The sequence below is a fragment of the Falco naumanni genome, chromosome 13, assembly GCF_017639655.2.
Source record: "Falco naumanni isolate bFalNau1 chromosome 13, bFalNau1.pat, whole genome shotgun sequence".
Lineage (NCBI taxonomy): Eukaryota > Metazoa > Chordata > Aves > Falconiformes > Falconidae > Falco > Falco naumanni.
The window spans coordinates 28,761,841-28,773,396 of record NC_054066.1 but is presented as its reverse complement, the minus strand read 5'-3'; the positions used below and the strand labels follow the sequence as shown (position 1 = coordinate 28,773,396).

The 11,556-nt window shown below is 47.3% G+C and overlaps 1 protein-coding gene across 4 annotated transcripts in view; it reads left to right on the top strand.

Annotated features, from left to right (window-relative positions):
* The first annotated feature begins 126 nt into the window (after positions 1–126).
* GMPS (guanine monophosphate synthase) overlaps positions 127–11,556 on the top strand; it is a 29,715-nt gene continuing 18,285 nt past the window's right edge. The window contains exons 1-3 of one of the 4 annotated variants that reach the window (XM_040613435.1): positions 127–144; positions 6,823–7,004; positions 10,515–10,629. In XM_040613435.1, coding sequence (XP_040469369.1) covers positions 10,624–10,629 — 6 coding nt within the window. In that variant the 5' untranslated portion in view covers positions 127–144; positions 6,823–7,004; positions 10,515–10,623. Of the gene's footprint in view, positions 145–923; positions 1,074–6,822; positions 7,005–7,169; positions 7,265–8,690; positions 8,706–10,514; positions 10,630–11,556 lie in introns of those variants that run through there. The other 3 variants (XM_040613434.1, XM_040613436.1, XM_040613437.1) reach the window with 3 other exon arrangements.

Below are 11,556 nucleotides of genomic sequence, written 5' to 3'. Positions count from 1 at the left end.
GGGGGTCGCAGCTGCCGGGCCTCCCTCAGCCGTCGCGGCGCTCGGTACGGGGCTGTAGGCAGCGCGTGTGAGCGCCCGGGCGCAGCCCCCGCCGCGGGCTGGCAGCAGTTAAGTACACAGTAAATAGTAGGTGAAAAATAAGAAGTAAGTTGCATTTTTTTGCTCTTTTTTATTTCCGTCGGTAGAGAAAAGCTCTTCGGCTCTCCCGTGCTCGCAGAAATAAATCTTTTGGGGAGGTGTCAGTCTTTTACCCTTATTTATAGTTACAGCCTGATTAGACCCTCAGAAACACGGTTTGCGTGTCTCCTGCTGTTTGCGGGACTTGATGTGTTCTGCCAGCGCTCAGTTTTTAAAAGTCCTTGAAAGACTTTAAATACGGGTAAAGGCGTAATACGATTAAAACACTTAGAACAAACATTGCCCAATTACTGTCCTTGGGACAGCATTGCGTGGAATCCGGCAGTGGAACCAGGCCCCAGCTTGTAGTTTCACAAATAACTTCAATGCCTGTAGTGAGGCTTTCTTCGCTCGCCTCTCTCGAAGCGCGAGGGCTAACGTTCAGAGAAAGGGCGTTAAAACGGCTCTGGGGAGAGTCCCACTGGTGCGGGCACCTTGCTCGGGGTCTGTCAAGAAATTCCTCCAGAGATGCGCTTTACACCACGCGGTGGACGCACAGAGGCGTCTATGTGAAAGCCGCGGCCGCCGCCTCCGCCCGTGCCCTTACGGAGCCGCGGGAGCGCGATGCCACGAGGTGCCCGTGCCGCGGGGGGCGGGCGGGCTCCCCTTCACCTCCGCCACCCGCACAGGGCCGGGCCGGCCCCCGCCGCGCCCCGCGCCCGACCCGCTGCACCGCCGGCCCCGCAGCCACCGCCGGCCCCGCGCTCCGCCCCTTCCGCCGGAGCGGGGCCGGGCGGGCTCCTCCTCCCCGCGGCGGAGGCGCAGCCGGGCGGCATTAGCTCATCGCGGCGGCGGCTCCTCGCGGCCCTTTCTTCCCCCTGCCCGCCTCGGGGCCGCTGCCCGCCGGCCGGAGCGCCCCGGCAGCCCCCATGGCCCTCTGCAACGGAGACGCCAAGGTCAGTGCCGCCGCGCTCCCCCTCGCCGCGGGACGCTGCCCGCCGCCCGCCCGGGCCTGCCGGGCGCTTTGTGCCGCCGCTGCCCGGCCCGGCCGCCGCCTTGGCTGGCGGGCACATGGCGCGGCGGGACCGGCCGGCCCCGGGGCTGCGGGCGGCCCTGCGGCGCAGGCCGGGGCCGGTGCCTGCAGCACGGCAGCTGCCCGCGCGCCCCGCACCGCTCGGCCACGGCGGCCGTTCCGCTGGGGAGATAATTAATTCCGCAGCCTGGGCTTTGATAGGGGGTTGGGTTGTTGTGGAGGGTCGGCTCCGGGTGCGGCCGAGCCCGCCTGAGCCGGGGCCGTTCGGCGCCTTGGCCTACGGCAGCCCCAGGGCGAAACTCAGCCGGGGCCTGGGGGTCCGGGCAGCGGCCAGCCGCGCTGCTGGGGCGCCACGGCGCAGGGGCAGCGGCCGCTCCTTCGGCCGGCTCCAAACAAAAGTTGCCGTGCTCGGGCTCCGCGGCCCCGGGCGGGCTCGCCACGCCAGGCCCCGGGCGGGCCCTCCCCTTTCCCGGTGACCCTCGGGTTGCCCCGCGCCCCCGGTGTCGCCCCGTGCCCGGTTTGCAGCGATGGTGGCAAAAAAAATGCACCTTGTGTGCCGGGGTGACAGCGTGACTCGCGTGCTTTCGTGAAGTTGAATTTGCGTCCTTAATAACGCAGCTTCCGAACCAAAACCCTGCCAGTTGTCTCGAGTGTTTCTGTGGTAGGATAGAAGCCTTGTAGCGTTGTTCGTCGCTAGTTAGCAAGGAAACGTGACCCTGGGCGGGCTTTTTTAAGTGCTTGGTGGGTCCCTACTGAGACACCTTTCCCTGACCATGGACACAACCCCCTTTCCTGGCTGGGGCTGCTCCCGAGGGCCCCTTTGCTGGGGCGGTGGCACCCGGAGCTGTGCCAGGCCGTGCCAAGCCCCTCTCCCACAGCGCGTGTGCTGGCGGGAGGTGGGGGACAGGAGCGAAGGAGAGCGGTTTCCGCGGGGGCCCAGGTCCCAGCAGCCGTTGGAAATCCGCATGCGACTTGAGTAAATTCAGGTTTGCCCGAGATACTGAGTCGGGGGCTCTGGTATCGGCCTGGGGAATGCCTGAGTTTGAAGGAGATCCCGTCCTGTTATACTTTGGAAAAATATGAGTAAGTGTTCTTATACCTGCTTAATTTTAATACCACAGGGTAGCAATTAAGCTCTTGTAAAACCTGTGCTGGCTTGAAAGTGCCAGATCAAGGCTCCTGGTTTAGGCCTGTCCGAAGTTATTTGTGTGGGTTTGCTCGGGGCTGAGGGCTCGGACAGGGGGGCTGCCGCTGCGGAGCAGGCTCTGCCGGGTGCTTCCTGGTACTCTGGAATATTACTGTTCTCTGTGTTAATGTGTTTTATAAATTGCGTTAATGAAAATCCTGCAAGCGTGTGGGTGTGTGAAATGCTGAAAATTTCCCTGATTCTGCAGAAGTGGGGTGTTAGGAACCTTTAAGCTTGGTTTGAAGTGCTAGGTGGGTACACTGACGAGTAAGGTATGCGGTGTCCTGGTAACGCAAGCCTGATGGCAGGTCTCCTGCCACAGCTTACCATAGAACTTACTTTTTTTTTGACATGAAAAAAACCCAGCAGTGATGGGAGCCTTTTTCTTCCAGTGTAACTGAGTGGTAGGGCTGAAATGATAGATTGAGGCTGATCCTCACGATGGCAGTGTGCTTGGAGGTGAGGATGTGTTTCAGGTGGCACTCAGGACCTCAGTTCCAGGTCTCGGGTCTGTGAAATGGTAGGCAAACAGCAATCTGGAGGTACAGCTTTTTGACGGCATAATCACTTTGTTTCATTGGTCGTGGAGAACAGTAGGAATCCTTCATATATATGATGTTGTTTTCAGGGTAGCTTGTGATTTAAACTAGCTGAATACAGACTTCCCCCCCCTCCCCTCTTTTTTTTTTTTTTTTCTTGGCATACACAAGTTCCATGCTGGTTTTAGTTCCACTCTTGGGACATAAGAATGGTGCCTCTGCTCTGCCCCAGCGCCTGAACCGCCTTGGACAGCTGTCAAACCAGCTTCTACAGAAGTTCTCAAAAATAGCAAGTTGTCCACATTTTTGTGAAAATAGACCAGGAGAAGACAAGGAACTCTAGTTATACCCCTGCTGAGGGGAACAAGATCTTTTGTTAGAAATTGGAGAATCCACACTAGGAAGAGGTGCTGGCTCCATACACTCTCCCGGTCCCTGCAGGAGCTGGGCTGTCTGGTATCCTCTTCATCTTTCTCCTGGCACGCATACGGTATACAAATGCATGGGCTGAACTGCCATGTTGGCTGCATGTTAACAGCATCTGTTCCTTTTTTCGTTCTATTAAATTAATTTTCCCTTGTTAAATTCGGGTTCAAAATCTCTACCCTTGGAACTATGCCATTAAATAAATAAAGCCAGATCCTGTACTGCCTGCATGCCTTTCTTCTTCCTCTTCTTCTGTGTAATTTATGGTAGCATTTCTGTTGGGCTCTCTTCGGAGCTGAACCTCCTTACAGTTCTACTCAAGCTGAAAAGAGAAGTACAAAAGCTGCTCTGACACAGTCTGTGTGGTGATGGTTGTCTGTTAACTCCCAGGATGAGGCTTGCTTGGATGTGTGCTGGAGGCGTGCAGCAAGGTTGCCTACAGGAGAAAAGGACAGTGGGCAGTGCCCTGCGTAATAGTGGGAGAGCTATTTCAGCCTGTAGTTTACTCTTAAGCCCACATCTAAGGGAGCAGTGAGTTATTAGGCCACCAATTGAATGATTTTTTAAAAAAATTTAATTATTCTTTTTCCCTTGTGAGGTGCGTGTTGTCTTGCTGATCTTACATGTTCCCCCTAAGGAGATCAGTGTTGCTCAATGGTTGCAGTGCCTCTACTGGATTTTAGCCTAAATGCCCATAGCATCTTCTGAGGGAAAACCTGAGTGCTGGTTAGAGGCTTTTGAGATTTTGGGAGGGTACTAATGGACTCCCAGCGAAACCTGGGCAATGAGCTATTACTTGAAGTTTTTAATAGCCATCTTTCAGGGCCGAGTAAACAATTAAGAAGTAATTCTAATGTTGATGTTGCAATCTGTGAAGGTGTTCCTCTGATCATTGTGCAAAATGATGCTGTACTTTGCGAGAGTGAGGGGATGGCTTCATGTGGGGTTTGCCACTCAGGAGCAGAGCGCTCACCTCTGGGTGGCTGCAGTGCAGAGGCTTGGCTGGTTTGGTCTTGTGCCCAAGGGGTACATGTCACTGTCCTGCTTTCGCCGAGGAGAACTAACAAAGCTGCAGGTTCATTTGGGATACAGACCTAATTACACCTCCGTATGCAACGTTTCTCAAACTACTCCTGATAGAAATTTGAGCTCTTTGTGTTTTCATGTGTGTGTGTCCCCCACAGCTGTTCCTTGAGCCCAGCTAACTACACCTGACTGCTCAAAGCAACTTGCTGCCTTCAGGGTAGGGCACTGAAAATGAGGTTTATTTACTAGCTACAAATGTAAACACTTGGTCATCGGTCCAGCTGAGCTGATGCCAACTATAACTTAGGTTGTCATGCTTTTTTTTTTTAAATTGTAAAATGTAAAAGCTGCTTTCACAGAATGGTGCTACTTTCTTCTTACTCAATTCTGCAGGTTCTTAGGAGTGATCTGCAGGTTGGGAGATGCTAGGGTACAGTGTGTGGGTAGCATTGCTGGCAGGTGGGACCCATCTGTGCAAGGGCTGGCTGTGTGCCTGTGGCTTGCCCAGGGGTCTGGGGTGGGCTGCTTACATCCCACCCTGGTCTCTTGCAGGTGGAAGTGGACAGTCTTGGGCGCTAAGCAGAGAGGGCTGCGGAGCTCTGTCCCATCATGGCACAAGCTACAGCACATGCTCTGAAACAATTAAAGGGTTAATAGGAAAAAGCACTGCAAGGAACCGTGTTTGCCACAGGATGGGATCAAGAAAGAATAAGGACATTGGTCTTTCTCGTATGAACTGCTAATTTAGAAGTTGCTAGGTGAAAATGCCCAGAATTACTCTAAAAGTGATTCCCACTCTTCCACTGGAAGGGAAGATGTTTCTGTGGGCCTCTCCATCTGACCGGGGGCTTGGAGGGGTGTTTGCTGCTGAAGTCTGCTTTCCTGCAGCTTGTGCCCTTTTTGTTGCGTAACCCAAGACTAAGAAGTCATTAAGAGCTGCCCTTCGGGCAACTCAGCTACCAGCTGAAGGAAGGAAATCAAGAAATTGACTCTTAACCTGGATTTAGGTTTTTGAGGGATTTAACACAATTTTTTTTTCTGCTTATGTCCTTTAATTTAGATAAAACCTTTTCCAGCTAGTGTAAACTTTGGAAGTTCTCAGCATGCTTGCCTTCCTTGACTAATTTGAGGACAGTTACCTGCAGTGTCCCTTGGTAGCTGAGGAAGAAAGCTCAAAGGCAGCTTTTGCTACGTGTTCGTTGGGAACAGTGTGTCCCAGCAGGATGATGCGCTCCTCCAGAATGACCACTGGTGGATGGTGGGGGTGCTTGTCTGACCCATGTGGAGATACTGCGGCATGCTGCAGGCTGCCCCAGCTTCCTTCAGAGCCTGAGCAGCAGGCGGGAACCTCCTGTGAGCCCTGGGTGGAAGGATGTGTTGCCTGGTACAAATACGCAGAACTACTCCAACACGCCATGATTAAAACTTGAAACGGTCATAAGCTTCAAGATGTGTTTTGTGGCAGTGTTTGCTGAAGTAAAACCCTTCCCAGTTTTCCCTTCATCAAACTACATTGGCAAGGAAACAGTGTAGGCTTTAAGTTAAGAGAAAAACACCCCCAGAGTAAGCAATTTCTTTAAGCAGTGGAATTTTTCCTGCATTAATTTCTTGGTGTCTTACAGTGTGGCTGTGTTCATGTTCTTCCTTGAAGGTCCTCTGATAAGGACACTTATATGGAACAGCTGCCTCTCTTTACAATTTTTTTTTTTTTTTAAAAGAAGAAACTTGTCCTTGAATTTTCCAGCCCTCTTTCAGATTTAGCTGAAGTTGGGCAACCAATTTGAATGTGATGGGGTCAGAGAGAATCATTGCTTTGTTCCAATGTGCAATCTGCTTGAATGCTGCATGCAAAAGTTGGTTTTGGTTTGTTTGGGTTTTCTTCCAAAAAATCATTTAGCAGAGATGTTTGTTCTCTATTTCTCCATTTTGCTCTCTCCAGGAGCTAATGTTAAGTGAAAGTTCAGCTTATAAGGCAGCGTGATGGGGAAAAACATTTTTCTTCTGACTTTGCACTGTCCTGTTTTGCTTGAGAAAAAGGCACATGCTCTTAATTATCACACAGTGTGCTGGGTTTCATATGGAACTGTAAAATGGAAAAAGCTGGAGTGGCTGGAGTGGTGAACAGGGCATATGACTTTTTATTTATGGAAAGCTCTGCCTTTGTTAGTTTGTTAGTCTGTTTCTTCTCTGATTTGAACCCTGTTTGTTTTGGGGGATGGGGATGTCATGTTTGTGTGCCTGCTTGGGAGGGATGTGCTGTGTTGATGTATGTCCCTTTATCTTGCCAATGGGTCTGCTGGTCCTTACAAACTTGAGGATTTTTTCAGTTAAAGTTTCTCGGCTAGCCTTTATAATTTTAATTGTAAATTAACATACAGGCAACCTTAGCAAGCTTTGCAGATGTTTCTTGCGGGTCAGTTGTTTAAGAGACCTGGCTTAAAGTCTGTGGTCTGCAGTGTGTTGCTGTAAAGCACTGATGTGAGTGATGTTCACAGCCGGAGAGCGCCGGAGGAGAGCTCAAGGATGGGCAGCACCGCTACGAGGGAGCTGTTGTCATACTCGATGCCGGAGCGCAGTATGGAAAAGTCATAGATCGTCGGGTGCGTGAGCTGTTTGTCCAGTCCGAGATCTTCCCTTTGGAAACGCCAGCCTTTGCAATCAGAGAACAAGGGTTTCGGTAGGTCGTTTCCTGCGATGCCTCTGCCTTTCTGTTCTGCTTGTTCTCTCCTTTCAGTCTAATGGTATCTCTGGGTGTTGGCAGCGGTGGTAATTGCCTGGGTTTTGATGTGCCATAGCTTTCATTGTAGGGGTGTTAACGATTGCATCTTTTGCTTATCCACAGAAACACCTGGGTTTTGCTGGGGACACTTGTGCAACAATATGAATTTTGTGTATTTGCTTCTTCATGCCTTAATGATGTTTTAATAATTTCCATTTGTAAGTATAGTTTAAGAGGTTGTGTTTTAAATATGTATCTGCAAAAATTTAGATCATCTTGCTGTTTTACCTGTTAAACTAGGGTAGCTGTTAATAAAGAAAACAAGTCTTGTGAGTTTCTAAAATCGATTTTCTTAGTTTAATTTAAAAAAAAACTAACTTGGATACTGAAGATACTGTGGTAAATCATGTCTGTTTCTGGGAAGCAACTAAAATAACTAACTGAAACTACCACTTGCAGCAAGAAAAGGTCTCACAATCACGTAGTACTTTGTGCATTTCTCTAGTTTTATTAAGCTTACCAGGGCCTGCCACTCTTTCATGTGAGGCCCATAAATTCCCTGAAGTGTACAAATGATCAAAGACCTTACTTTGTCAGTTTGGTACAAATCCAGAAATACAGTGCATGTTTGCTTCTTGGTTGAGCCCGACAACAGATAAGGCAGTGCTTTGCTGCAGAATTGCATTTTTCTAATCAATGATAATTAGTGAACCAGTAAACAGTATATTTTAGTAAGTCACATAGGAACTTACTGATCTCTTCTGAAAACACAGACAACAGAAAAACAAGGAACTGCTGGATCTGTCAGGTAGCTGTTGTGTGAAGAATTTCTCATTCAGAAGTGTTGCGAAAAATACCTTCTCTTGTCAGATCTTGTTTATAATTCTCCAACAATCAAGTCTGTAAAAGATGGACGTGCCTAATGACTGGTTTAAAGAGTTCATGTGTCCTCCTGTGTGTTGGGTTTGAGGTGTGAGTCATAGCCCTAACAATATTTGGTCTCGGATCTGTGCTGTATTGATACAGGTTTGTAGTGGGAAGGCCTTTTCTTCCGTTCTTTTCACAGTTGAATGTTCTTCAAAATCTTGTGATGAGACCTGTTGGACTTGTTATTCCAAGTAACTGTTCTCTAAAACATGGCAAACCCTCTTCATTCAAAAGGTCACTTCTCAAGGTTTAAGATGGTGGTTTCAGGTTATCGGTTACCCAGGTTGGTCAGTAAGCTCTGTGTCTACAGTCTCAGTCAATCATTTGTGTCCAGGAGAGCACAACAAATATTGACGCAGCCATTGGGTGCCTTTTATTCAGTGACCACTGTAAAAATGAGTTCATGGTTTTACTGCAGGATTTTGATATATGTTCCATGTGTCATGGGGGTAGTCAGGCTTCCGTGTTGCGGCTCATGCATTGAATCAGCCAAGGAGCTGCGCTTTGGTCTGTGCTAAGGTTTGACACCGGCACCGAGGTTGAACATTTTGCTAAACTGCATTTACATGTTGTGTTCAAAAAGCCAGCTCCTCGATTTTCATAATTTCAGAACAAGCTCTAGTGACAAGTTTCATCTAAATGTGACAAATGTTAGCAGCTTCCACAAGACTGTGGTCCTGAGCCGAGGAGGTGCTGTGGTTGGGGGCTGTGCTGGTGTTAGTCTGAGCTCTGGTGAGTCCTGAGGTTGGGGTATCAATGCATGTCTTTTACTCTTGGTATTTTTATGTGGTTCCTGATGTGCCTTTAATCCATTGCAAACAGGCTTTCCAGAGCTATGTCAGGTTGTTTTGGAAGTTGTTTAAGGTAAACCAGAGAAAGGTATGTTCGTACCAATGCAAGAAGACATGTAAGAAATTATATTACAACTTAAAAATCTATACCCCATGCTATTTTTAATTTCTCCTGGACAGCTGAGATGAAGGTTCCTCTCTCACCCTCAGATCATATTTTTTTTCATTAATACTTGGACACATTGAATAGCCTTTCTGTTTTGTGGGAATTTAATTGGTGTGGAAAAAACCTGATTTTTAAGGCTTTACTTTTTGAATAGGACAGTGTATAACTCTTTCAACTTCTTGTAAGAATGTTCTGTTTGTAGGTGTGGTTAATTTCCTTTAATTAGTATTAAATAGTGTTCTGTACATATAACACTTGAGCAGATGCTTCTGTATGTGGAGTTCCTAGAAGCAGTAGTGCCATCAGATGCTGAGTGTCTTCAGGCACTTTCTAGCAGTGTCTGAGTTACGGAAATTACTGTGTCTCCAAGTGGAACAGAAGTGCCTGTACACGTACAGCAGGTACTAGTTGTCAGGACTGGTACGGTGTGAAACACCTATGTCGGCTGAATGCTTATGCCAGAGCTCACTTTAGATCCTGACATAAAAATAAATGAATGCTGCCTCTTCCAATGCACAAGTCACTGTACTTGGCTCTGAGGGGTGCCTCCGCGTTGAAATGCGGAGCTCAGGCTGGGGCTGCGGAGGTGGGCTGCAGGGGAGATCTAGCCGTGCGTCAGTGGGAGCATGTACCCTGCACAACTGCAGTTGAGAGGTGGTATTTAGTACATGGGCTTGTTACTACATGATTATTTCTGCCGGTGATGGAGGTGTTGTAATCGCACTGCCCATTTCTGCTGCTTAAAAATAGACAAATTTTATTCAGTTAGTACTTGCATGACAAACACTAAATAATGCTAGAAGGCGGCTTTGTTAGGCACATTTAATCCCCTGTATGCAACTTCTCTCATCCTGTTTTGCATTTCTCTCTCTGAATTACAAATTTGATGTTCTCTGTGAAATAAACAGTACATGAGTCCAAGGTCTGGTGCACCCATGTTCGATTCTGGGCCAAGGCCAAAAAGCATTGCCCAGCTGGCTGGTGCTTCTGCCGTTTCATGGTCTTGCAGATCCTCGTGTTTTGCAAAAGCTCTCTCTTCCCTTTTGGAAAGATTTAACATTCTGTTATGTGTGAGCTGTGAACTTCAAACCATACATGCTTGCATGTATTGGACTTTTAATTCACAACTTGTTGCTAATACCATCTCACTTCCTAATCAGGGTGGATTAAAGGACATTTTCTCAGCAGCTCTAGAAATTTGGTTTTCTGAATGCAGTTCTGCTCCAGATGGCACAGACATCATGAAGTATATATATCTTAATGCTAGTACTCTGCATTTGATCCTAGTTATCCTCTCTTGTAGAGTTGACACATGGCTACAGGGAATTTAAAGTACAGTCACTTTTTGGGATGGTTTATATTTGACTTTGTGTGAACTGATGAAATAAGTCTCTGGTAGGCTGCTGGTTTTGATAGCCGTAGCATAGTAAAGTGAAGCTATACATTAGGATACCTGTGTTAAAATTTATATTAGAATATACAGAGTTCTAAAAGTGTTATAAGACACTGTCAATGTTTAAAGCAAAAAAAGATATTTTAAAACAATATATTTGAGTTGATGTTTTCCTTATCTTTTCTGTGCAGAGCTATCATTATATCTGGAGGACCAAACTCTGTGTATGCAGAAGATGCACCATGGTTCGACCCAGCAATATTTACAATAGGAAAACCAGTTCTTGGAATCTGCTATGGCATGCAGGTGCTGTTGGGAGATACGTTTGTCTACAGCTGTCTTGTAGGCCTCATTTCTGATAGTAACTGAAGATGACCTGCTAAAGGACCTGCTTTTCAAATATAAGCAGTATGCTGCATGGGCAAAAGATACTTTTAAAGTCCTAATTGTTAAACTGAGCATACTGTGTATTCCTCTCTTTGCTCTGCCGTATCAATAGCGTAAATGTTTTTTTGCTTAAGTGCTGTGAATTGAGCTCCACACTGCCTTTTTTGTTGCAATAAATATAACTTGGCAGTTGTTTACTAATTCTGTCTGGTTGGTATTGGACAATGCCATGGACACAAGTGAAATAGTGTTTCCCTTTGGTTTTCAAGCATGGAATTTTTCTAGCATGTTCTTAAGTGTTTGGGTGGCTGGGTGTTTAATCACTCTTACTTACCTTGGGACTGACTGGTGATCCTGCAGTGATCTAGTGGATCCAAGCTGAGTGAAGAAACAAACTTCCAAGGAGGCAAGGGATGGATTAGATGCATGACTTCTGCTTGTGCTTCTTGTTTATTTCCAGGGTTAGTAATTTACTAGGCCTTCAGAGGTGCTGAATAATGACTGGAAAAACTCCTTTAGAAAGGCTGGTAATTAGGGAAACAACGTTGTCACTCCCTGTTCTAAAGGGAGATGTGTGTTATGTTAAGATGTGCCTTAAAATGTTGAGGAAATTGAAAATCAGGTTAGCTAGCCTCAAGCAGGGGAATCCCTTAAGGCTGCCTTTACAGGAATGGGTCAGGTGTGTGTGTTAATGCACTACTACTTCGTTATAAAAGATTGAAATCAGTCAAGCGCAGGAAGTATATCAAATTAGGTCTAAAATGAAGCCTTAAGTCTCTGAAAATTAAAGTAGTTGGAAGGTGAAACTAAAAGTATTTAAGTTGCCAGTTATGTTTGCAAGGAAAA